This window comes from Sinocyclocheilus anshuiensis, unplaced genomic scaffold, assembly GCF_001515605.1.
Source record: "Sinocyclocheilus anshuiensis isolate Anshui unplaced genomic scaffold, SAMN03320099.WGS_v1.1 scaffold437, whole genome shotgun sequence".
In the NCBI taxonomy this organism is placed as follows: Eukaryota; Metazoa; Chordata; class Actinopteri; order Cypriniformes; family Cyprinidae; genus Sinocyclocheilus; species Sinocyclocheilus anshuiensis.
The window spans coordinates 2,329,569-2,356,176 of NW_015539902.1; the positions used below are offsets into that span (position 1 = coordinate 2,329,569).

General features: G+C 35.3%; 3 protein-coding genes across 8 annotated transcripts in view; 2 read left to right on the forward strand and 1 right to left on the reverse strand.

Moving 5' to 3' along the window:
- On the reverse strand, nucleotides 1-22,449 carry LOC107686176 (gamma-aminobutyric acid receptor subunit rho-1-like). 5 transcript variants are annotated; one of them, XM_016483076.1, is made up of 10 exons: nucleotides 22,384-22,449; nucleotides 14,694-14,859; nucleotides 13,107-13,219; nucleotides 9,810-9,877; nucleotides 9,156-9,379; nucleotides 7,644-7,726; nucleotides 4,889-5,026; nucleotides 3,653-3,805; nucleotides 2,769-2,962; nucleotides 1-974 (listed from the first exon to the last, which is right to left on the reverse strand). In XM_016483076.1, exons 2-10 carry the CDS (start codon nucleotides 14,834-14,836, stop codon nucleotides 672-674), a joined length of 1,419 nt encoding a protein of 472 aa, XP_016338562.1. In that variant the 5' UTR covers nucleotides 14,837-14,859; nucleotides 22,384-22,449; the 3' UTR covers nucleotides 1-671. The 5 variants fall into 5 exon arrangements, with proteins under 5 accessions (XP_016338562.1, XP_016338563.1, XP_016338561.1 ...); XM_016483077.1 differs by lacking the exon at nucleotides 22,384-22,449 and adding an exon at nucleotides 15,203-15,248; XM_016483075.1 differs by lacking the exon at nucleotides 22,384-22,449 and having other exon boundaries at nucleotides 14,694-15,126.
- Nucleotides 18,926-24,658, forward strand: LOC107686178 (uncharacterized). The gene is made up of 7 exons (XM_016483080.1): nucleotides 18,926-19,381; nucleotides 21,715-21,999; nucleotides 23,217-23,492; nucleotides 23,589-23,915; nucleotides 24,067-24,156; nucleotides 24,268-24,330; nucleotides 24,445-24,658. The coding sequence occupies exons 1-7, from the start codon at nucleotides 19,312-19,314 to the stop codon at nucleotides 24,510-24,512; spliced, it is 1,179 nt and encodes a 392-aa protein (XP_016338566.1). The 5' UTR covers nucleotides 18,926-19,311; the 3' UTR covers nucleotides 24,513-24,658.
- Nucleotides 24,659-24,789: 131 nt separating this feature from the next.
- Nucleotides 24,790-26,608, forward strand: part of LOC107686224 (uncharacterized) — a 6,005-nt gene continuing 4,186 nt past the window's right edge. For both annotated transcript variants that reach the window (XM_016483136.1, XM_016483137.1), the window contains exons 1-2: nucleotides 24,790-25,219; nucleotides 26,049-26,357. In XM_016483136.1, coding sequence (XP_016338622.1) covers nucleotides 25,144-25,219; nucleotides 26,049-26,357 — 385 coding nt within the window. In that variant the 5' untranslated portion in view covers nucleotides 24,790-25,143. The remainder of the gene's footprint in view (nucleotides 25,220-26,048; nucleotides 26,358-26,608) is intronic.

The window sequence follows — 26,608 nt, forward strand, 5'->3', positions numbered from 1 at the left end:
AGACCATCTTTCAAAAACATTAAAAATCTTACCAACCCCAAACTTTTGAATGGCAGAGAAAATGTCAAGGGTGAAACTCTGAACTGTGATTGGTCCCTTTATGTCACTCAGACAGCTACTTCCTGTTCAAGTGGGCGGTTCTAACAGAAAAAAAACACGGGCCAAACTCTGATGAGTCAAAAGTCCTACTATGTGAGACTAGCTTGAGAGTTATTTTATTTAATTTATTCACAAGTTTACATGTTCATATAATTCTTGAGCATATAAAGCAGGTTGGCTTGGTTTTGAGTTTCCGCTCTCGGATCTAATGAATTCTAGAAGATAAAGCTGGGGTGGTGGATGGATCCCATAAGAATGGTCACAAGAGTGAGGTAAGCTACAGTATATCCTTGAATGAGATGAACATGCTCCCTGCGTTTGAGGGTTTATGACAAAAGACATTCCTTCACATGCTATAAGAAATGCTAAATGTTTAAGAGATCTCCATATCTAATGTCTGTCTGGATCTTTCTCCAGTTACACTTAATCAAAACTGTCAGGTCACTTGTGCTTATTGTCAGAGCTTTCATTTTGACAGCCATCTCAGGCCCAAAGTTCAACTGTCTTGTGCAATAAGACTAGTTTATCCTGGACTTATTACAGTGACAGATCAGAAAACTCAAGCTACACGATCAAGAGTAGATACACCAGTACATGATGTTGAAGAGAAGATATGCCAGTGGAAAGATGATTCTGGAGTACGAGTCAATCATGTAGCTGTTGCTCATTATGAATCGGATATTTTTGCCGACTGAGCGTTTCCTCCAGAGTCTCGTGCCTTCGGTGGGTGGAGGCTCGGTGGAGGAGGCTCTGGGTGGGATGGTCCGCGTCGTGCTGGGTGTGGTGGGGAGCTCGGGGAAAGGCGATACATCTATGTCATCGTGAAAACAGCCATCGTAGGCCATAGCCTGGGTTGCGTCGTAGGAAACTGGAAGCTTTGGTAGGAAGAGAAACGCGAGAAAGTAAATATCTGTACAAACAACATTGATAAAAAATGTACATGAATTTATATTCAATTTATACATTGAAGTCAATAAAAATGCCATTTACAATCCATTTGATTTGAGTTGTTACTTTTGTAAAGTCAAAATAGATGAATGTTTTTTTCTTCAACCATTGCAAGAATTTGGTTTACATTTAAGGGGGTCATCGATGCCCATTTTCCACAAGTTGATATGATTCTTTAGGGTCTTAATGAAAAGTCTATAACATACTTTGGTTAAAATTTCTCAAAGGTAATGTAAAGCAACACCCTTTTTACCCTGTCAAAAAACAGCTCTTTTCAGAGCAAGCCGTTTTGTTGCAAGCCGCTTTAAATGCTAATGAGCTCTGCTGACCCCGCCCCTCTCTTCCGTGGGGTGACGCACAGTTCTCTGAGAGACTGTGAAGTTTATTAATCGTGAAACTTGCTAACTAGCACGTTATTAGGAAAGGCGATTTGCAAAGATTCATAAAAAAACCTTACACTCACTTCTTCTGGAGGTGAAGCTGGATCACGAATGATTCGCACGAAGATAGACGCATTTAGATAGATCGGGGGTGCATTCCCTTAAAAAACAAACGTAATCCACTGCGTCTTCAGCGGCTCAGATGTCGGGAGTAAATGACGACTGCTGTTCATTATTACATCCAACAACAAAACACCTCAATCGCTTAAGAGTCATTCTTGTCTGCATCTGCTCCGGCGGTGAAACAATAGCGGACTGATGACAGCTCACTCAGGGCGGAGCTGTGATAAAACCAAAGACTGACGCCACTGTCAATCAACAGTCATGACGTCACACAGACAGGCATCTGAGAATGACTTGATATGATAAAGGGGTAATGATTTTAGGAGATTACAAAAAAAAAACACTGGGTGAATTTGTACTATTATAGGGTGGTTATGTACACACACTGCCAACACACATTTATGTTCAAACAACATGTAAACGTGAATTTCGCATCTGATGACCCCTTTAAAAAATAAAACATTTTTTTAAATTAAATTGTTCTAATTTTGTTAATAAAATTATAAATAAAAATAAATGTATTTATATTATTTATAAATTATTATTATTGTTATTATTATTTTGGTAGAAACCATGGTTACCAAGGTAAAGTTTTGTTAGGCCAGTTAAATTAAGTTGTTTTAAATTTGTTAAAAAAAAATTATAAGTAAAAATAAAATTATTATTATTATTAATAAATGTTATAATATGCTATTTATGAATCAATACTTTTATTGTTTTCAAAATCTCTCTGTTGTTTTAATTTTTAAATAACATTATAAATAAAAATAACTACATTATTTATGAATTAATGAATATTATTGTTGTTGTTATGGTATTTTGGCAGAAACTATGGTTAACAAGGTAAATTTTTGTTAGGCTTTTTGCCTTTAAATTTGATAATAAAAGTATACAAATATGTATTTATTAAATATTATTTATAATGCTCTCAAATCTCTGTTTATTTTCGTAATGAAATAACATTCAAATTAAGGTATTTTAATTTTGTTAATAAAATTCTAATTAAAATGAATTTATGCATATTATTATTATTATTGTTGCTGTTGTTGTGTTTTGACAGAAACTATGGTTACCATGGTAAACTTTTGTTTGAATTTGTGTTGCCTTAAAATTACCATAGGGGGCGATGTGTAGCTTAAAAGTAAATATTCAGTCTTGGACATAGTTACCAGAGCAAATATCACCATATACAATCTCTGATCAATCCGTGACCCTGACCTTTCCTTTCTGAAGTTTTTTCATCTCTTCCACCGTGGTGAAGTAGTTCACGGCAGCATATTCAATGACCGACAGGAAAACAAAGAGGAAACTGGCCCAAAGGTAAATGTCCACCGCCTTCACATAAGACACCTGAGGCATTGACGCTGAGACGCCTGTTATTATAGTAGACATGGTCAACACGGTTGTGATTCCTGTAGCAGATCAAAAGAATCAAAAAGAGAGAGGGCAGAGTCATGAATAAGAAGCGGGTTCATGGGAAACAAAGATAACATGTTAAGAGGAAGTTCGTAAGTTCAAGCATAAATATTTGCATGTATTGCATCTCACACAAGAGTCCCCAGCAGATTATGGACGGTCAAATTGGGTGTAAAAGGAAATGAAAGTATGAGGAAATGCATGACATTAAATGTTCTATAAATTAGTCACTGTTTATTCCAAATTCTCACAAACAGTGTAGGTTGCAACACTTCTCTATAGTTCTTCTTTAGAAAACCTACAGGAAGACACACATTGTGTGGACTGCTTCTTCTATTGTGACTCTCACTGGGCTTGTGCTATGTTGTCATCGACGTGTATGAAAAGAGCAACTTCCTGGGTGGGTGTCTAACGCCTGCTGGCCTGACTATCAAGGTATTTTTGAGGTAATTTAATTCCGTTTTCTCTATACCGGTTTGTGCTTGTTCCTGGAGAGTGTAATAACCAGTGAGAACAAAGTAAACACACACAGCTCACTGTTACCAACCCACCTCCTGAGGCGAAACTTCCTGAAACAGAAACTTCCTGTCACAGGTCTAACGTTAAGATCTGACAGGTTAAATGGAACAAATGAACAGAATATCATTTCTAAACGTATTTCTAGATTCTAAAATGAGGATGTTTACCTAGAGAGACACGGGCCGGTACGGCTCTCCTGTCGATCCAGAAGGACACCCAGGAGAGCATGACCATTAGCATTGTGGGAAAGTATGTCTGCAGCATGAAGAAGAATATGTGTCTCCTGAGGATGAAGTTTATGTACAGCCTGTTATACCAGCCTGAGAGAAACAGAGAGTACGGGACATTTACAACAGATATGAAGACAATAATTAAAGAAAGAAAGGACAATATTAAACTTTATTACAAATGAAAAAGAAAAAAAAAAATTCTCAGAATACACATGTCCCCATGAATTACTGTTGATATATTTAACAGGATAATGAACTTAGATTTTATACATATATAAATATTCAGAAAATAAATATTTATTTTCAATTTTATTTTAATAGTTTCCATCAATCTGTTATTGGCACACATCTTCTACCATAACATTCAATTTAATTTAATATAATTGAATGTAATTTAATATTTAATTTAATTTACAATTCAAAAGTTTGGGATCAGTAAGATTTTTAAATGTTTTTGTATTAAGCCTCTTCTGCTCACTAAGGCTGCATTTATTTGATGAAAAATACAGTAACAACAGTAACATTGCAAAACATTATTGCAATTTAAAAATACTGTATTTTCAGCATTATTACTCCAGTCTTCAGTGTCACATGATCCTTCAGAAATCATTCTAATATGCTGATTTGGTGCTCAAAACCATTTCTTATTATTATCAGTGTTGAAAACAGTTGTGCCGCTTAATATGTTTGTGGAAACCATGATGCATTGAATGTTTGATTAAGAGCATTTATTTGAAATAGATTTTATTTAACAATGTAAATGTCTTTACTGTCACTTTTGATCAATTTAATGCATCCTTGCTCAATAATAAAAGTATTAATTTCTTTTAAAAAAATAAAATAAAAAAAATTACCGACCCCCAATTTTCGAACATGTGCTGTTTTTAACAAGGCACACTAACACGGAATTTACTCAGTTTTAGAATTAAAACTGAAACTGACACATTTAAAGCCCAAAATTAGTAACAACTTCTAGTAATTATAGATATGGGGTCACAGGTTTCCTGAGAATGACCCAAGACATCAAGGCAAAGAAAAGCACTGCATATATCCAACCGTTTCAGTCAAGAATGCTGGGAAATCTCATTTTCTGGACTCTCTGTTGGTTCGCTGTGATCAAGCACATGGTAGTACAGTAATAAAAGCATGCAGGAGGAAGTGAAGCACACATACCGGTGCTGCTGTAGAAGGCTAGCCCGAAGGAAGGGTGGAATTCTTCAATAAAAAACTGCAAGAGTGCAATCTCGTCAGTCCTTAATGAATCGTTCCCATTCTTCCAATAGAGCATGAGGTCGTTCTCATTGTAAGCGTCTTCAAGAGAGCAAAAATAAAATGTGGGAAGGGGAGTGGGGAGGTGTGAGACAGCAAACTCTCTTTGAAGACACATGGGCGGCACTCCTTAGAGGAGAGAACACCGAGCATCCAAAACCAGCTCCGCCATCTCTCCTCTGAAGCGGAGGCCCATGTAATTCTGTGTGTCATGGGTGAAAGACACAGAGATATCTGTGCAATTATTTTATATTCTGCAACAATGAAGCCTGTATAAATCAGATTAAATATGACTAAAAAAGGGTTATATGATATACCACTAGCAAGCCAGAAACACATAAAACTCTACTATTAAAGGAGTAGTTCACCCAGAAATTAAAATTGTCATCACAATCATGTAAAATGTTCTTTTGTCCATTCCACACATTAGGAAAAGCTTTGAAGAATGTTCACGCTGCTCTTTTGACATATAATGAAAGAATATACTGACTGACTAGTACAAAAATCAAAAAGCACCACAAAAGTGGTCCATACAACTTGTGTTATTTTAGTATTATTTGTATAGTATTTGTTAATATTATCTGAATTAGCTTTTACTTTAATATTCGGTTTTTATTTTTAGTTTAAGTTTTACCATTTTTGTTATGTGCTTTAATTAGTTTTTAAAATATAAATTTCTATATAGGATTAATGAATTTTTTATTCAGTTTTAGTCATTTTAGTATTTTAACTTTAGCTTATTTATGTTAGATATAGTCCCAAGACAACATTTATCATTTTTGTTTACATTTTTTAAGTTTTAGGTTTTCATTAATATTTAATGAAATATTTATATTTTATTTTATTTCAGCTTTATTTTGGCTACCACAAACAATTTTTACTAGTTTTATTTAAAGGGATAGTTCACCCAAAAATGAAAATTACCCCATGATTTACTTACCTTCAAGCCATCCTAGGTGTGTATGACATTCTTTTTTCAGACGAATACAATCGGAGTTATATTAAAAAACATCCTGGCTCTTCCAAGCTTTATAATGGGAGTGGATGGTAGCCCAAAATTTGAAGTCCAAAAAACTGAACCAATCCATTATAAAAGAAGTCCACACGGCTCCGAGGGGTTAATAAAGGCCTTCTGAAGCGCCGCGATGCGGTTGTGTAAGAAAAATATCCATATTTACAACTTTATAAACCTTAATCTCTAACTTCCGCTAACTGTCGTACACACATTCACGAGAGAGTGGTGTCCAGCAGATGACGTAGTACGTAGGCAAACGCAGTGACGAACGTGGAAGTGATGAACGTGGAAGCACAGAGGAGAGAGCAAAACAAAACACCAGTCACGAATTAGTAGTACAAAACGAGGATTTGTAAAGAAAAATGTTGGAGGATTTCAATATAAGCCAAGAGGACACTGGTTTTCCTTTGCTGTAAACAAAACTTGTTTCTCGCGAGACTAGCATATTCTCACCGAGTTTACGCTCCGCCTACGTCATCCGCTGGACGCCACTCTCTCGTGAATGCGTGTACAACAGTTAGCGGAAATGAGAGATTAAGGTTTATAAAGTTGTAAATATGGATATTTTTCTTACACAACCGCATCGCGGCACTTCAGAAGGCCTTTATTAACCCCCCGTGAGCCGTGTGGACTTCTTTTATAATGGATTGGTTCAATTTTTTGGACTTCAAATTTTGGGCTACCATCCACTCCCGTTATAAAGCTTGGAAGAGCCAGGATGTTTTTTAATATAACTCCGATTGTATTCGTCTGAAAGAAGAAAGTCATATACATCTAGGAAGGGTTGAGGGTGAGTAAATCATGGGGTAATTTTCCTTTTTGGGTGAACTATCCCTTTAACTGACTCGTGACTTATATTCAAAGCCTTCTGAAAGAAACAATAGATTTGTTTCGGAAACAGGCCATTGTTATAAAATTTGAATAAATGTACAGTTTAGTCAGGTTTGATGCTAATGATACTAAATGCTAAGAAGAATGTGTTTTCACTGAAAATCTATGTACATTTTGTGTGATATGAACCACTTTTTAAAGTTGACTGGTCCTGGTAACTGTATACACTACCATTAAAAGTTTGGGGTTGGTTTTTGGTGTCACATGATCCTTCAGAAATGATTATGCTAATCACTAATATGCTCATTTGGTGCTCAAGAAATGTTATTATTATAAATGTGGAAAACTATTGTGCTCTTTAGTATTTTTTGTTGAAACCATGATACATTTTTTCAGGACTCTTTGATGAATATAAAGTTCAAAACTTTAATTTAAAATAGAAATCTTTTGACAAGGCTTTACTGGTACATTTTCTCAAATTAATATGTCCTTATTGAATAAAAAAAGCGTTAATTTCTTCAAAAAAAAATAAAAAAATAAAAAAATCTTACTGACCCCAAACATTAGTGTATTTTCATTGTACAAGCTGTGAACATCCGGCTAAATGTCTTCTTTTTGTGCTCGGCAGAAGAAATGAAGGTGAGTAAACGATGACAGAATTTGTCATTTTTGGGTGAACTATCCCTTAAACACAACATTAGGCTACATTTAGGATATGTTTACAGGTAGTGCTTTGACTAATTAGTTCCTTGTACTCTGTTGATAGTACTTACTGATGAGTGTACATGCACACACGCAGACGGTCATACTCACAACTCTCCAGCTCTAGAGAGCAGTTCTGTGTGTCTAGAGGAAACCTGCTGAAGTCCATAGAGCAGAGAGCCGTCACTGTGATTCTGCAATTCACAATTCAGTACAGCCTTAATAAATCACTTACAACGAGACTGAAAAAGTTCCTTTAAAATCGTGACATGTGATATTGAGCTTAGCAAAACATCAAATCAAGGAAACAATTCAGGTGAATTGAACTGAAAACTGATCCTGCACATACTGTAAACTGGCTTAGGCACACCTGACCATGCACACATGTCTACACTTGCAGCGCATGCTGCTAATTCTTAGACAAAATTCTTGTCCAACTATAGTACAGAAGTATTTAAACGAAAACCACACCTCATTTGTCAAAGTATATGGGAATTTGGTCACACATCATTTAATCTGTATGACCTTTTATTCCCCCATGGAACAAAAAATGTATATTCTGATCAGTGTTGTCATTAACTAAACTAAAACTATTAAAACATTTTGTTAATTAAAATAAACCTGAAGTAAAATAGAAATATTAAATAAATTTTAATATTTGAATTGTTGCCTTGGCAATTAACTGAAATAAACATAAATAAAAACATTGAAAACATTAAAATAAATAAATAAATAACTAAAATTAAAATATAGTAGTTCAAAATAAAAAAGCCAATTCAAAATAATATCTGTAATAGTATAAATAATAATTAAATAACACTTTTTCTGATAGAAAGATTACAGATTTTTCTATACGATGACAGTTCTTAGTTATGTTGGCAATTAAAAAACAAAACAAAACCTAGAACTGGTATGTACATCTTATAGGCCATATTTCAAATCTTCTGAAACAATACTATAGCTTTGTTTGATGAGTAGACTAAAATGTAAATCGCTATTCACTCATAATCCTCCCCTCCACTGAACAGTTGACCAATGCAGCATGATCCCAAAACAAAAGTTGAGTAATATTCATGAACCAACTCAGGTTCATTGGAAAGAACCAGCCCAAAAGAACAGTCATAAATCAGTCCGATCTGGTTCTCAAGTTCAACTCACTGAACAAATCATTCAGTCCACTGTATGAACTGATTCATCTGGTTCACTAAATAGAATCCGCTCAAAATTATGACTGAATAATGACTGAGATTTCAGTCTGTTTTTTGCACTGAAGCTACTATATGACTTCATAAGACCTTTTTTTCCTCAATTTTGGAGGCTACGTTATTATGAACTGTTGTGGTATGGAAAAAACCTAAGGGAAATGTTTTTTGAAACATCAAATTGTGTGTTCCACAGAAGAAAGAAAGTCATACAGGTTTGGAACGACAGTAAGTGTTGACAGAATTTGTAGATTTGGATGAACTCTCGTTTCATGACAAACTTTACTTTAAAGTAAAGAGCTGAAAACATCTTATTTCCTTTCCTGTGAAATCTTAAAACAGTGAAATGCCTCAGGGAAACTGCTGGTTTCACAGCTGTTGTAAAAACATCTGGTTTCAGGAAAGCGGCTTCATGTGGTACCTGACGCTGTAGAGAATGTTTCCATCTGGATAGACTCTGAGCATGATGTTTTCCATGGTGGTGTCGTGAATGAAAGAACGCTTGGTGTGAACAAAGAAGACGTCAGGCACCCAGATCTTTTTCACCAGCCGAGCGTCAAAAGTTCGGCTTTTGTTACTGCTGGAGGGGAAGGCCAGTCTGTCGTCCTGCCAGTAATGCCTAAGGTACAATGTCATGGTGAAGTCCTATTCCCACAAAAGACATGAAAAAGACTTTGTCAGTTTGCATAAGCCACTTCTTTATACTTTAAATGTCACTGTGTATATATGATTACATTTGCTTTCACTGCATAATTCTCATAGTTCCATTTTTGCAACTTAGGATAAGAAAAAATACATAAAGAAATTATATAAAAATAAATTAATGACACTTGAGTACATACAAATACGTATGTATGCTGACTGAACATGTCTATGGGTTCAGCATGTGCTTTTCTGCACACATTCATAGTCTTTGCTGTTTTAACCTTTGCCCTCTGCCTCAGTCGTGAATCTAATCGTTTTAAATGGTCGAGGATTTAAGCTTGATGGATGACTAGCACTGGGAGTTGAGGGTGTGCAGATCAAACTGACAGGTTAAAGGTTAAAAGTAATTTATAAAAGAGCAGACACTCACCATATTGACCTCTGAAATGCTGTCAATGCTCTCCACCTGCACATCGATGCCCACTGGAATAGCCGAACCTGGACTCAGTGTCACAGATGGAAAAGAAACAGAATTGGGAGAACATGACAAATAAAATAAAATAAAATAAATCTCTTTAATATCTCAGTTGTTTCTCTTAGACAGTAATGAGTTCAAATGGTGACCTCGCAGTCTTCCGATTCTTCTTTTTCAGCTAAGAAAAATAGTCTTTGCTCGAGTTTCAGTCAGTTTCTCTCAATACTGTGCTCAGATATACTAAAGTCAGTTTAAACTCAAACATTTACATTCAGACCTATTTCAAATCAAATTATCTGAGCTTTGTTGCTCAGATTAACCTTTTACCTCTATAGGTTTGGCAACCAAAACTGGTTCTAAGCTCCAGAATCGGAGTCATAGAGCAAACCATAAACGACTGATTTTCATGACATTCGGTTTCATTAACGGTTCTTGTGCATGCATCCTTCTGCTGATGATGTACAGGACACCTTACTTAAATACTTTGCTATTCAGCACGAAACATATGGCGTGACGAGTGAAGTCTGATTCACATCACAAGCTCTTATGAGCTAGTTTTTGTTAGTGAATCAAAAACATACTGCGCAACCAGTGAAGTCTGATTTCCTGTCCTTTCCAGTGAATCATTTATGACTCAGTTGGAGTAGTTTCTCAATTAATCTGACTCATTTACTGAGTCATTAATTGGTCATGTCCAGCGCCCAGAAAGCCTTATGTTAAGGCAGGAAAGACCTAAATCTGTGTAGCTGTGGACTTGTTCAAATGACAAAATATAGTTAAAGATGAGTGCCGTCAAACGATTAATCGCGATTAATCGCATCCAAAATAAAAGTTTTGGTTGACATAATATATATACTGTGTTTATTTATTATGTATATATAAATACACACACACACAAACACACAGTATATATTTTGAAAATATTTACATGTATATACATTTATATATTTATATTATTATATTTTATATTATAATTAAATATATTTAATATATAAACATAACATATTTTTCTTAAATATGTACATGCATGTGTTTGTATTTATATATACATAATAAATATACACAGTACACACTCATATATTGTGTAAACAAAAACTTTTAATTTGAATGTGATTAATCGCGATTAATCGTCTGACAGCACTATTAAAGATACACATCATGAGTTTTGTCAGTGGTATTTTTAAAATTAAGAATATGTTACCACATTTGTGTTCCATGTTGTTTTTTATCTATTGTTGAAATGCCAACACAACTGCATTACTGTTTTCCAAATATTTCTTCCTCAAATTCAAAAGACTCATTAATGTAACCTTGAAAAAAACAATACATTCCTTACAATGTAGCCTATGTAACGCTAAACTATCAAATCACCAACTATTTACTTCTAAGATCTATCAGTGGAAGCAGTAATCAAATCAAACGAGTCAATATTTGTGAAAGAAGGACTATATGCAATTTGCTTTGTCATAACAAAATGACATGACAAACGTATGTTTAGCTATCATAGTTGTGTCTATCTGCATTAAGCACTCTGCTTGTGTCGGCTGTGTTTTTCAAGGGAATCACAGACACATCAGTCTCTCAAGTCACAGCTGCATCACGTTAAAAAAAAACACATGCAGACCAGCTGCAGTCTCTCTGAATAGAACAGAAGAATTTCAAGTGTCTGATTCTTATCCATTATTGAATGTATTGAAAACATCTAAAAATCTGAATTTACCACAGAACCTTAAAACTGCTATGAAAAATTCCAGAGAGTTAGTCTGAAAACTAAACTCTCTATTACTATAATATTTCAAGAATTGTGTAAAAAAAAAAAAAAAGGACATTTAATTGACTATCATTGACTAACGTAAAGAAATGACATTTAAAGTCAAAAAGATGTCTCACGACTGTGTCGTCAACCACATAAAATCTGAAAAGCGATGTTAAGCTTCCTACAAACAGAGACTTAACTCAGTGCACATGACTCGGTGTGATTATCAGCCTCTCACTGTTTTCAGAGAACCATCATGCTCCCCTAATCTGGACTGAAATAAAACTAAACCTCAGTGTTCACATGTAAGGATTAACAGACAAAATAACAAAAAAGTACTATGGTACAACCCCCATTTTTGGACATATACCATGTTATTATTAAAAAAGCACCTTGGAATACAATGCTAAACAGTAGGTATATCTGTAGTTAACAAATAACATGGACATGAACATATATGGCAACACAGAGTCATTGCTTCACAAATACATTCACCTTAATGGACCCGAAATCGCATATAGAACAGAAAGTCTCAGACAAGAAGATTATATGATTGAAAAAACAGCATACCACTCTATGTTCTTATTTTAAAAACAGCGACGTTTGGCTAGCCTGTAAGATTTAGCTACATTCTCAGGCTTCCCAGAGAGCCGCTGGGATTATAATGCAGATTACTGTGCATAAAACACATCTGTCCTCAGTGTATTGTCTGCTTGGTACTACTACCAATCTGGGTCAGAGTGTTTTTTTTTTCTGATTTGGACACATCGCATATGACATTCTAACCTACATTTTTGACAATCTCAGCTGCAGAGTCACATTCTGGTCATTTGGCCTACGGTGACTTTTAAAGCTCTTGATCTTGAGTTCAGCCAGTGTAACAGAACACAGTGCTTAAGCCTGTTCTTTGAGTTCTCTCAATGGACATATACTAGCAAATAACAGCAGCAAGTATGCATGATATCGCTATATCAGCACAGCATGTTTCATACAAAGTAAGCAGCTTAAAAGCATGTGAGAATGAGATTATCAGAGAATATAGTGTTCTGTATAATATTATTTTATAGAAAAGATCTATATATTTATATAGATTTTCATCTGACATTTATGGTAATTTCCTGCTTCTTACATAATAGTGATCATTTTAATTGCTGGCATAGTGTGAAGTGTGTGATCTCCATCAGAAAAACGCATCACGATTCCCATCAGCAGATAATCACATCATTGTTTCTCTTTTTTTTCCCTCTCTCTATCTCCTGAAATTATCCCAGCTGTCCTTGCAGTGCCTCTCTGTGCTGTATTAGTGCTGTTGTTGAATGTCACACCATGTATTCGTGCCAACTGTGCGGAATGAGCTTGCAATATCATTCAAATCAACCATCAAGACACCAAGATAACACATGATGCTTGAAATAAATGAATGCAACAGGTATGTATTTTGAGAATACAACCGAAAGTAATTTTTAAGTGGCTTTTGAATGGAAAGATTTCCTCACCTCCAAAACCAGGCCTCATGGCGAAGTCGTGATCTTCAATTCGCAAGAGCTGCTCTGATTTAATCAGCAGAGATTTGGTGCTGTCAGACTTCTTCGTTTTAAAGTCTATTCGTCTGTTTGAAAAGAGACAAAATGGGGATTTTTTTTTTTAAATAATGTAACAGACATATACAATAACATACACAAAGTTAAGTTTGGGTTAAAAAACAGCACTGACCAAAGTTAGAAATTTGTAAGAGTGGGTTGTTTAGAGAAATTTATTTCAACTTGAGTATGCAGCAATCCAAAAAGCGGTTTTCGGTAATACTTAAAGCCTTTATATATAATGCACTATACAAATATTTTAAATGCATTATTATGCCTTGTAATGCACCTTATAAACTCATGAATAATTGTAACCACAGTAATAATACATTATAATACTCTGCTCATTGCTTTTAGAAAGTAACATTTCAATCATTTACACTTTTAGACCGTATCAAGTATACATTAAAACACATAACAAACAGCCAATGTGTTACAAGGAATCTGTAAATATTACAATGCATTTTAACTTGGGTTATTTATGAAAAGTTATAATGCATTTTAACATACATTATAAATCTTTATAATGCATTATACATACAGTTTAACACTCTCTTGAGGCACTTTTCTAATCAAAAGCCAGCAATACAATCAAACTCTGACTAAATATGCTTCTTATTAAAATATTTTGTTTCCTATTTTGATTTGACCTAGGTCATTTCCAGGTGCCAATTCTGTACTAAATGAGTCTCACTGACTTACTAATACAATTAATAGGATAAACATTCACATCATTTCATAGATTTAACTCTGTCCAACTTTTTTGATATCATATTTCAGGGACTGTAAGTTTCTCTTTGTCAGTATTTTAATATACTTATAAGTTCACACTTATATTGACCACAACAAACTCAATAGTTCAACCCCAATATACTATTGCAATAATGTAGCACTTTAAGACTAAGTTTAGGGATAAGTTTTTATTTTGTTACATTTTTTTTATTTAATTTAATTTAATTTAATTAAAAAAATTGTAAAAATAGGGCACATTGTACTGTATTAATATAAAGAAATGTTCCAGATTCATTAAATAAATAGATAAATAAATATATTTTTTGTTTTTATTTATTTATCCAATTCATAGAAAAAATGATAATACTTTTCTGAAACTCTCTGCTTCCAATGGCACTGTTACCTGAGAATGACCTCCCTCTGGATCAGTACTAAAAGACTAAATAGCTACCCAGTGCTGTTTTTGTTGTTTACATCACATACCCAGCTCTAATTACAGAGTTCCTTTATCCACAATTAATTACACCTTCAAACACACACACAATCCAACAACTCCAAAGTATGGGTCACAACACAGCACAGGGCTTCAAATAAATCCTTACACATCAATCCACAAGGCCGAGACCACAATAAATAAAACCAAGAGTGTAAACAGGCTGACATGGGTATTTAAATTAAACAGAATGGAGCTGATTGATTATATACAAAGCAACGTTCCAACTACCAGAGCATTCTGCAAATGCATTTAGGAGCAAGCAAAAGCATCCTCACCCTCCATGTTTGTGCCGTGTGTTTTTGCCCAGGTAGACGTCCTTGTGCCTGCGCTGGTTTTGCGTGTTGCTTCCTTTGAGAAGGACGACGGGCCACAGCCAGGCCAGGCACATCAGCCTCAGTACAGAGAGAGCAAAGTTCATGACCAAGTCCTGAGCTCCAGGATCTGATGCGGGGAGAAATAGAGAAACGGTGTGGGATCAGTCTAACTCTCTGGAGTTCCTTACCCAGCATCCTTTCCATCTCGTAGTGCCGCCCATTCCGACACAGAAAAGGCCCTTAGATCCACACCGGGCAGCAAAAGTTACACGGTCCCATTTGAAATCCTTTGAGCTCTGCTTTTGTGCATGTGTGTTAGTGTGTATACGGCTGGCGGTCTGCGTTTCCCACCCTGCCTAAAAGCCTGTCTGCTCTTCTGACCATGTCCCCCTCCCTCCGATTAAAACCAAATATCAATTTATTTCTATAATGACAAAGGGATGACGTTAATTCCTCTCTAATCTTCTTACGTGCAGCTGCTGAAATCTTTCAGTAACCTATAAACTCCACGGGGAAGGGGAAGGGGAGGTGCATCACAACCAGAGCTAACTCTACCATCAGGTTGGCTAAAAAAAGCAACTAGCCCTCTTTTTTGTGAATAGTATCCGAGAATTTTTCCTTCAGAATCAAATACATTGCTGAGACAGACAGCTTGATCAACTGGCTTTGTATCTCTGACAGAATAAACCTATGCTAATATGCTAATATGTTGATCATGCTAATATGCTGATTTGGTGCTCGAAAACATTTCTTATTATTATCAGTGTTAAAAATGGTATTGTTTTGTGTAATATTGTTAAGCTAAGTAAGTAAGATGTTACAGAATCATTTACTGATCTTCCCACGTCTGTCAACGCAAATTTAGGACATTGTTATTAGTCTTATATCTGTTTACTGAGTCTTCTACATTCTGAATAAACTCTAGCTGTAAATGAAGCATAACATGGCAGTGGGTTTTCAGTAATTGTATGTGTCTGTACAGCTAAATAGGTGTCGTGCTGCTATTAGCTATTGATGTGTAGATCCACGTCAGGCTAATCTGTGAGACAGATCTTAACTCGCTTCACGGAGGATTACAATCATGGAGAACATCAAGAGAAGACAGAGAGATGAAAAGGGAGGGATAGAGGGAGACAGAACAGGGATGGGAGAGAAAAAGAGAGGCTTACTTTAAAAGACATCCAGGAAATGTTGCGTAAATACCTGTATGACAACTTTGAGAAGCATTAAAAAGTCTGTGTAAATAATCATAAAGGTCATGTCAGATGCATCAAGTCAAGTCTAGAGTTAGTCTACAGAGTCTATAGATTGTATAGTATAGTATAGATTCTATAGTATTCTGATTTATTGAATAAAAAACAACACAGATACATTTAATAAGGTAATTACAAAAAAAAAAAAAGCCCTTTAAAGGAAAAGTTAATGTCTTCTCTTTTAATTTACAACACACACACACACACACACACACACACATAGCTTTCAATCGTGGAAATGACTGCTGAAAAAGACATTTTAAACATTTCTGGAAAAAAAACAAGTTCACTTTTAATAATGCTATAAGGCTACAATTACAGTAAACAATAGTTTATAAAGCAAACAATGGTTAATTTTTTTCTTGATTGAAAAATATGCATCATAAAAATGTTCAAGTGATATTTATCTTATTTTTCTTTGTTTTCTTCACACATCATGTCTCATATTTAATCATGCATATTCGTCACTGACAAAAAGTTTATTGGTCGTGGAAAAATAGTTAATCATCATGGAAATTATGCAACAGCTTGTGTGAAAAGTGTATAAATAATTTCATTTTGCATGCAATAAATATATTAATAAATTATTAAATATCCATTTATATATAAAATTACAATATTATTAGATTAAAAATAATTATTTTATATATTAAAAATAATATTATTAGAGTGTTCTGATTGGTTGCTAGGGTCTTTTAGGTGGATTCTAGACAGTTGCTTGCTACGGTGTTCAGGGATAGACAGATAAAAATATATAAATACTTTTCACAAAAGATGTTTAATCTAGATATAACATTACTCATTATATAATATATAATATAAATTACTGTATATGCAAATAAGTGTTGCACAGTAAATGTCAGAATAGTTTATGATTGTGTCACTCTGTAGCAATTAATATTTCTGATCGATTTTGATATTTTTTAATTGAAAGTCTTGGTTCGGGACAAGGGCAAAACAAAACTACATGATAAAAAAGTATCCAATAGTTTTAATAACAAAAGAGGGGGGTGGGGTAAATCTATTAGTTATAATAAAAATAATTTCCTGGGACATAAAAGTAGAAAGGGGAATAGAGGAGAGACAGTCAGATTCTACGTATATAAAAGAGAATAAACAATAATCGATTCGAGTATCTGATGAAACACAGTGGCACACAATCAATAATAAAATTGGAGCCAGCAGAAGAGTAATCCTAGAGCAGTAACATGCTCCTCTAATCCAGGATTAGAGTCTGATTGAGGGCACAGAAGAGTGCTGGCATCTGAGGGAGACGAGCACGTGCCTCAGTGCGTCTAGAGGAAGCTGCTATTTACACTCAACCAGGATCATCCTTCCCTATTCAGATCATTAATCATAATAAGAAGGATATAAAAAGCTGCTTCACAATCACAACGAAAGGGTAATTTCCACAATCACATTTCATCCTAGTTTATCAACACAAATTCTATAAACATCCCCTTGTGGCCAAATACTGTATGACAGGAGAGCTAACAGCCTACTGTTTTGATCACAAACTGTTGAAGTTGATGATATAGCTATTAGTATTCTGGTATTTGAACATAAATGTCTACTAAATGAATGTAATTTCACTGTAATTTCAAGGAATCGTTTATTTTTCTGTCTCTAGTCTACATAAAAAGTGAGGGGAGGGGGGGGGACAAAATCATATTTTGACGCCCTAGAATAATGTATATCTAAAACACATCTTATATTTTTACAACAATATGTTGTGATGGTGTGAAAAAAAAAAATGAATGAGACAAATCACATCGCTCAATATGGCGGCTTTAAGGATTCAAGGGATTCAAATGAGACCATAGTGAGGTTTGACAAATGTTATTGAAACAAACACAGAGATTTCGATCGTTCCCATACATAACTTTATTTGCATATCTGGAAAGCAGCGGCTCGGGGGCGTGGCCAAGTGAATGGACTTGCTCCAACAAGAATTTGGATTGAATTGAATTTAAAGTAAGGTTTTTTAGGATGCAAAACATATGTAAACATCATACAAAGTGTGCAATATTAATTCAATATATTTTTTTCCCCCTTGACTTAAGAAAGCCTAATCAACGTAGTTTTAAAAGGCTGAAGTTTAAATGTTTTAAGGCCATACAGTACAGTCTATCATAAAAATAGATAGGTAGGTAAGTAGATAGATAGATAGATAGATAGATAGATAGATAGACATAAAGCATACGTCATTACATTTACACTTGAAATTAACAACAATAACTCATGGATATATAACTCAACAATAACAAATGTATCAGATTGCATCAGATGCAAAATGACATTGCAAACAGTCATTCTTTGGATATAAAAAAACAAATCACATTTGTGTGCAGTGTGATTGAAGCCAAGAGGAATGTATTTACTGCCATGTCATCAAACACATTGACCACACTTCTGCCGCAGCCTGCAGGCACTCGATCAGCTCAGGCAAGAAAAGCACTTCCTCACATCTCAAGTCTGTGCATTTGGTGAACCTGTAAGGTTGGTATGACAACTTGCACCTGTCAAAGTCTATAAATACTGCAAGTTTAAACTCCTTCTAAGCATTATGCATCTGTTGGAGCTGAGTGTGGAATGTCAAGCAGAATAATGTACTGGGCCATCTATAGGGCTCCTTTCAGGAAGGAAACGACTGTTTCATGTTCTGACGTCATAAGAACCTTTACTAACCATCAGGGTTACTGCAATCCACCACTAGTTAAGTACACATGCTTACCACACTCTTTGGCAAATTGGGCAAGAAGGTTGCAAGGACATTTGAAGCATGTCTATATTTAGCAAACCCTCAACAAAGAGCAAGGTGGTGATAAAAGACCTAGAGCTTCAGAAAGGTTGGCCTGGAGGGATGTGGGAAGGTTATGGTGAAGTAGCCGGAGTACGTGGTAGGCGTTAAAGGGTTTCAGCTGCCATTTAGTGACTCATGATCTATGAAGAGGCGTGGAAACCTGTCTACCCACTCTCTCTCTCTCTCTCTCTCTCTTTCTTGCTCCTTCTCTGTCATTCATACCCACAGCAAGTTCACAGCACAGCAGAGCCAATATTCAAAAGTCACCTAGGAACTTTCTCGGTTTACTTTCTTTTTTTGTTTTTATATTCACAAAGACTCTCATTCAGGTGGAACCAAGAGCTATTTCTTTTTTCTTTTCTTTTTTTTGCCTGTCTGTGAAGCAGTAAAGAGGAACAGGGTCTGATTACGTTCCTGAGAGAGACTCTTGAAGACTCATCTTCTCAGCAGTTTTCTTTCTGTCTACTCTTCTTGTTTAGTCCCACACGTCTTACTTTGCTTCAATACTTTGTTGTGAGGGAGAATGTCAAGGACCCACTATGGCGCTTGTGTTGTTTTATGGATTTTTTCCTTAGTGGCGTGTAAGGTTCCAGGTAAGATGAACTTTTATTGTTATTTTTGAAAAAAAATTCTGAAAGTGAAATAACTTTTTGCACATTTTTTTTATTTGAAAGAATACCACTTTCCTTTAACAAATCAAACAATTCAAAGTTCTTAATCGCTCATCAATTTATTTTTACTTTGATTTATTTGACTTTTTGCTCACGATCTGCTTTGATTTCAGTACCTGCCACTTTCAGCTAGGCCACTTTTTATCAATTCATGTTTGTACGTCACAGTTGCCAGGCTGAAAAGATGCCAGGAAAGACTTGCAGTATGTTATGAATATACCTTATGTAATTCAGTTGGATGGAATAAAGTATCAATGTTGGCAAGATCATCCACAGACATCTAGTTATTAGGTAGTTCCTCCTTAGGGATTCTGAGTTTCTGAATTTCAGAGCTGGAAAAGTGTTATTTGTTACCCATCATGATTGCTTTAGATGTAAATTATAATTTTACATAATTTAATATTATAGGTTCAGTAGGTAGTGTTATTTTAGTATTATTTATTAATGAGCTTTTAACTTTTTATTTTATTTTTTTATTGTTTTTTCAAATGTTTCTATTAATTTTTACATCCATTTTAATAATTTTAGTACTTCAGATTTAGTACTAAAATTTATATAGTTTTATTTTCACTATTCCAATTACTACAATTGTAATAGTTTTATTTATATTTTATTTACTTTTTAGTTAACAATAACAAGAAATCAAAGCACACACTTTGTGTGTGCGTTGATTTCTTAAATTTTTTTTATTTCTTTGATTTTTAACTAAAATATAAATAAAACTATTACAATAAATAAAACTATTATAATTTTATTTTCCTTTTTTTATTATTTATTTATTTTATTTCTGAACCTGCCTGTTTCAAATGTGCATAATTCCAGCAACAGATCATCGGTCAAACTGAAAGGATGCCAGGAAAGATGAATGCTCGTTATAAATATACCTTATTATGCAATTAAAGTGGATGCTACTCTTAGATCTCAAGAGGAGGCAGAATTTCAGCTAATGGGGTTTTGAGCCCCTCCTTGTTATAGAGTCTGCGAGTGAAGGAGATGAGTGAGTCTGCTAGAATTCACTCTGGCCAGTTATTTGTGACTTACACAGTCACTGTGAATTTTTCAACAAACCTCTCTAAGTACTCTCTGTAATAGACCTAGACTAGGAAAGGAAAGTGTTGCATGTAAGACATCAAGATAAGATAAGAAAAAGCAGTAAAACCTCAACTGTTCCAGTACACTATAACTGTTGCATTGAGGATTTTGGCATACTTAAAGATGTGATTAACGCTGATCAATCTGTAGATAAAGATATAGTCTGGTGCAATCTCAGACTTGCAATGCATACAAAGCCACAACCGTGTCACAACATAAAAGGTCAACGCCGTCATGCAATCTGCCGCTGCTCTATTTATTTTGTATTTATAGCCAAACAATCTTCTGATAAGGTAAGTGTGTTGAACTCTAAACAATCACAGTCATAAGTGGTCATTACTGATAAATGTCCTCTTAGAGCACTGGTCTCAAACGCAATTCCTGAAGGGCCACAGCTCTGCACAGTTTAGCTCCAACCCTAATCAAACACACCTGATCCAGCTAATCAAGGTCTTCAGGATCACTAGAAACTTCTAAGCAGGTGTGATTTGGAGCTGGTTGGAGCTAAACTCTGCAGAGCTGTGGCCCTCCAGGAATTGAGTTTGAGACCACTGTCTTAGAGTGATGTTATGGGTGAACACACAATTGTAATCACTCGCAGAAAAGGCCCGACAGCAAATAGGGGCAGCAGAACTAACTTTTTCTGAGAAAAAAGGTGGCATATACATACTGGTGTATATATGTATGCTTTGTACACATGCACACCCACGCAGCATGTGGTTAGGAAGCTGGGAGTAGACATATGCATATGACAAACAATGTTGCCAACGTAGCGATTTTGTTACTAGATTTACATAAAAATCTACCTGCCTTTAGCAACTGGCCCTGAAAGTTAGTACAAACCTAAGAGTCCAGCTGTCTTATCAGCAAAATGTTAAAAAGAACATGTTTCAGTACTAAGGGGCTTATGGGTTTTAAATGGCAAATTTGCAGCCATCTCAGTGTATGATCATTGTATTAGATCAGATAACTTGAGAGGAAATGATATAACTAAAATAATTTGTTTGCAAATGTTGTTTTATTTGGTGTTTTGTTATACAATGCTAATGCATTCATGTATTTTCTTTTTTAAGAAGTTAAAAGTTATAACCTGATCTGCCTAAGGTCTATAAATCATTTTCGTACATGCAGGAACATCTGAAAGCTTTTTTGTTGATTTGCAGAGGTTCGTGTGACCTGCATCTTCTCTAAGGACTGTATTCTTCCCTGTTCGTTCACGCCCACTAATGGTGATGTGAAGATCCAGTGGTTCCAGCAGGAGGCGCTCATATTCAGTTTACAGCCGGCGGGACAGAGGTTCAACCATGGCAACATGTCTCTGTTCAGCGACAGCGTCTCTGAGGGAAACGCATCACTGCTTGTGAAACAAGTGGATACGAGGAGTAAAGGACGCTACAAATGTGTGGTCAACAATGTAACTGTGACATATGTTGTTGCAACAGTGGAAGGTTTGTTTCTTGGAGGAATACTTTGATTTATTTTAAATGTATTATTTGTAATTAGTAGTTGTTGGCGAGAGGTTAGCATAGTTAAAGATTTTGATTCATCCCACATATTTTTTATGGTGTGAATCAGTTCACTAAAAAGATTCATTCAGATTCGTTGTATGATTTGTTAGAGTAGGTGCCGAGTGTTTTTGTGTATAATGACTCATGAGTGAGTCATCGATTCAAGTCGACCTGAACAGGTTAATCTGTTAAAATTTCCTCAGTTTAGTTTATTTACGTAGGCTACAATATGCCCCATTTCATTCGAGGGGCGTCGCAAGACTCTATTGAAACACAAGCCCCAGTATAATATTATTGGTAAATCCTTATGTCAGTGGAGATTACCTGATAGTAGTTTTCCCTGATAATATTCACGTCGCGCGTTTGTGTTTTCTATCGCGAATGAATCACTCTTTTGAATCAAACGGATTTCCAAAAAGGTTCGCGATTCAGTTTGATTCATTCGGACAGTTCACTCACGCTCTGAATCTTCTTTACATTTTTATTTTTGTATTTTTATTATCATTTGTTGCTGAATTGCGAATGCTTTTATCTTCTTTCATTTAGTTAGCTGGAAGTTTTTTTTTTTTTTTGCTTTATCTGAAAAGAGCAATATCTGTTAGATAGTTTTTGTCAGTTTCTTCATATGCAGTAATAGGTAAATTGATTAGCACTCTTAAGCTAATAAAACCTGATTAAATTAGGAAATATTTAATGGCCGAGTCTGATCTGACAATGGTGGAATTTTTACTAATTAATTATTAATAATTTAATTAAATCAAATAAAATTAAATTAAATTGTTTTTATTTCAAAAAACAACAAAAAAACAAAAACACTAGCTTTCTATTTTTTCTATTCTATCTACTTGTTTTTCTTTGTGTGTGTGTGTGTATTATATATATATATTATGTATATATATACACCTTGCTACGTGCACTGCGTTAGGCTAACCGAGACTGTCCTCATTTGTAAGTCGCTTTGGATAAAAGCGTCTGCTAAATGACTAAATGTAAATGTAAATAATTTTTTTTACAATTAAATTTAACATTTGTAATTTTTAAACTATTATTTTTTTAGATTATTTAATTGTAGAACAAATCTTTATCTATCTATCTATCTATCTATCTATCTATCTATCTATCTATCTATCATTTATTTTTCATTTGATGTCTTCCAGCTCCCATCAGGACAGTCTCCATTGACATCAATCCCTCTGGGCTGATTCAGTGCTCTACTAAAGACGTCTATCCAGCACCGGTGGTGCAGTGGAGCACAGAACCCAGGTTAAGCCATGCCCTGCAGCCCATCACCCGCATGGCTCCTGGCAGAAAGAGTCTCTTTACAGTAGAGAGCATCCTAAAACAGCAAAACAACAGCCTTGATTATATTTATGTGTGTAACATCACCTCTAAATACGGCACGCACACACGGACAGCTTCTTTACAGCTGCAAGGTAAAACTTGATCAAGTTATAATGTGCAAAAAAGTGATATATGCTGCGGTATGTTTTAAAGGTGATAGTACCAATGTTTTCTCATGTACATCTCAGAACTTACCGGCTCTGAAGGGAAAGACCTGGTTATTCCATGTAAGGCTCCTAAGAAACTTCAGTCCTTCTCTCTCGTCTGGACTTTTACGACAGCAAACAAAACCACAGATATCCTCACGTACGACAGCCGGACTCATAAATCCAGAAGCTTGTGGGATAATGCAGAACTAGAGGAGGACAATGCATTGAAGGGGGACGTTTCACTAACCCTGGAGAACACTGTTGGTTCAGAACATTCTGGATTCTACACATGTGCCTTCTCAGGAGCAGAGACAAGGCATCTGATACAGAGCCGTGTTGTTATTACATCCGCCAGGCAGGAGAAAGGTATCCACTGATCCATGAACTCATCCATCCATGAACTGATCTGTTGGACCAAACCTAGAACTAATTTCCTGCCAAAACATTGTGGCAGTGTACGTTTTAACAGCAACATCTGTCTTGACTGAACACTTCTGTTCTCTTTTTTTCTCTGTAGATTTTGTTAGATATAATCTGTGGATGTTGGGTATCGTAGCAGGATTAATCGCTCTTCTTGCTCTCACTTTAGTTGTAAAAAGATACAGAGGTAATAATGTGAACAGAACTCAATCCATAATAATTCATCTGCATAAGAGTGTTTATTGGTAAAGGGATAGAGTGGTTCACACAAAAATTCATATTTTGTTTATGTGTGCAGCAAAATCAAAAAGAAATCAAGAAATCGCTCAAGAGGATGCGGAAATGCAAAGCATGAACCCAGGTATAGTCCAGTCATCTTCAGTTTTTTTAATTTATAATTAATTAATCATATAAGATCCCAGCCATGTAAATTCCATATAAATTAAACTGACTGTTTCCCTTTTGTCTTTCATAGACAAAACATCAGAAGAGCCACAAGCCGGAAATAAACTGACGACACAGCCTTCAGCTTCTCACAGTTAGCCACGGAAAGAAGAAAGGATAATGAGAGGGAAACCAGTATGAAATACAAGATGGAAGACCAGTTAATGGGACTTTATTTCTATGCAGTCTGATTATTAGTGAGAAACAATTTGTCATCCAGGAAAATGACATGAGAAAATGTTTGATGTATTTTTAATGGTACTTTGATTCAATATTTTTCCATAATTTATTCTGAAAAAAAGTAAAATTTTAAAAATATATATATTATTTGTCTGTATTTTATTATTCATTTTCCATAATCCTCATACTGGCAATATATATAGTAATTATTACACTACTGCTCAAATGTTTGGGATCAGTAAGTAACTCCAACATTTTGATTGGTAGTGTTTTGCACGCACAGTCCACTTCAAGGTTTAAACTCAGTGATTTGTTCTTTTCCCTGGTTCTTTTTTCTTCATCCTCTGCTAAACTGTACCTGTTACATGGCCAGACCAGTTCTGGCCGCTATATGTCCACTCATGCACCAGCTGGTTAAACATTCACTGGTTTAACTGATGTCCACAAGGGTCTTTCTCTCCCCCTTTCTCACTGCACATGCACTTGCACAGAGACACAGATCGTGGCATCTCAGAAAATTGACCAGAACGTGTGGCATATTCTGACTGTCATGGAACTGCTGCATCTGTGTGCTGCATTTCTGCTTTTTCTCAGGACTTGGGTATCTGGTATCATCATTACTAAAGGTAAGGCCACATACGCGCTCATTTTTTAGATGAATTGTTTCTCCTCTAAGGGAAAAACGGAATGAAAAATGACCATCCGTCTTGTGGGGAAGTCTACATTTTTTTTTTATGTTTTAGTTGTGTTTTCTTGAAGTATAAAATGTATACACTTAACATAAAAATACATAAATGGATGTAAAATACATATATTTATTTATATTATATCAAATAAATATAAATAAAAATATAAAAAGTCTGTAAATGCTCTTTAATGTTTTAGTTGTTCATGTTGAAGTATAATATGTTAACGCACAAGGTGTTACGGTAATGTATAATAGAATTGTTTAATTTTTATTGGTGCTTTTTTGTCCTTTTTTTTCTTTTGGTTTTACATCTCTGTCATTTAAGTTGTTCAGCCGTAGTTGTTGGCTCAGTACATGGATCAAAGCAGCACTTGTAGGAAACTCCATTAGGCTCAGATTAATGACCCTTGTGAAAGAGAACAATCTGTGATTCATTTATGAGGAATAAGCAGCCTACAAGTAAATGGTAATTTAAATTGTAGGAACAACAGATTGTAGGAAAACAGGCCATCTGAGCAGAACATTTTTATGTGCAAATGTTAATTTGCCATTGTTCGGCACAAAGCCATTTTAAACCAAGGCAACCAAACTGTTGTGAGACTGATATCTCTTGAGAGTACGAATATAGGCCTGTATTTTTGCAAACAAAGCAATACTGAACTTTACATTGCAATTACAGTACATGAGAAACTACATGACTAGTTGTTTATCTTTAAACTGATTTTGAGTCGAATTCTGAGGCTTTACATGTGCTGGTCTCGCTCTAGATGCACATGTAACATGTCTGTTCTATGAAGACTGCGTGCTGCCCTGCAGTTTCAAGCCCACGGGAGCCGTGGTCATCCACTGGTACAAGCAGCAGATCCCCGTCCACAGCTACTACTACAATAAAGACCAGTACGGCCTCCAGAACAAGCATTTCAGCGGCAGGACCAACTTGTTTAATTCCCAGATCGCACAGGGAAATGCCTCTCTGGTGCTGAGGAAAGTGAAAGTCCAGGATCAAGGGAGATACAAGTGCTACACCAGCACCAGGAAGGGAAACCAGGAAACCTTCGTTAACCTGGGGGTCAAAGGTCAGTAACAGGGTCACAGATTTGTCATATTTTTGAGTTTGCTTGGGTTATTTGTGTTGTCGGATGTAAAAAGCTACGTTTCAGCTAAGTGTAAGAGCTACAGTTCTGTTAGTCATCTACTGTCAAATTAATTTAGACGTTTTATCTTAAAGGGGTCATATGATGTTGCTAAAAAGAACATTATTTTGTGTATTTGGTGTAATGAAATGTGTTTATGCGGTTTAAGGTTAAAAAAACACATTATTTTCCCA

What these genes read in the sequence shown, in the direction of transcription:
- LOC107686176 (XM_016483076.1), bottom strand. Translation starts at nt 14,836, where the DNA reads ATGAACTTTGCTCTCTCTGTACTGAGGCTGATGTGCCTGGCCTGGCTG. An exon ending in ACACGGCACAAACATGGAGG is followed by an intron (nt 13,220 to 14,693) that starts GTGAGGATGCTT and finishes CTTTTCAAACAG; the next exon opens with ACGAATAGACTTTAAAACGA. An exon ending in AGCCTTCTACAGCAGCACCG is followed by an intron (nt 3,806 to 4,888) that starts GTATGTGTGCTT and finishes TGTTTCTCTCAG; the next exon opens with GCTGGTATAACAGGCTGTAC.
- LOC107686178 (XM_016483080.1), top strand. Translation starts at nt 19,312, where the DNA reads ATGTCAAGGACCCACTATGGCGCTTGTGTTGTTTTATGGATTTTTTCC. An exon ending in AGTGGCGTGTAAGGTTCCAG is followed by an intron (nt 19,382 to 21,714) that starts GTAAGATGAACT and finishes GTTGATTTGCAG; the next exon opens with AGGTTCGTGTGACCTGCATC. An exon ending in AATGCAAAGCATGAACCCAG is followed by an intron (nt 24,331 to 24,444) that starts GTATAGTCCAGT and finishes TGTCTTTCATAG; the next exon opens with ACAAAACATCAGAAGAGCCA.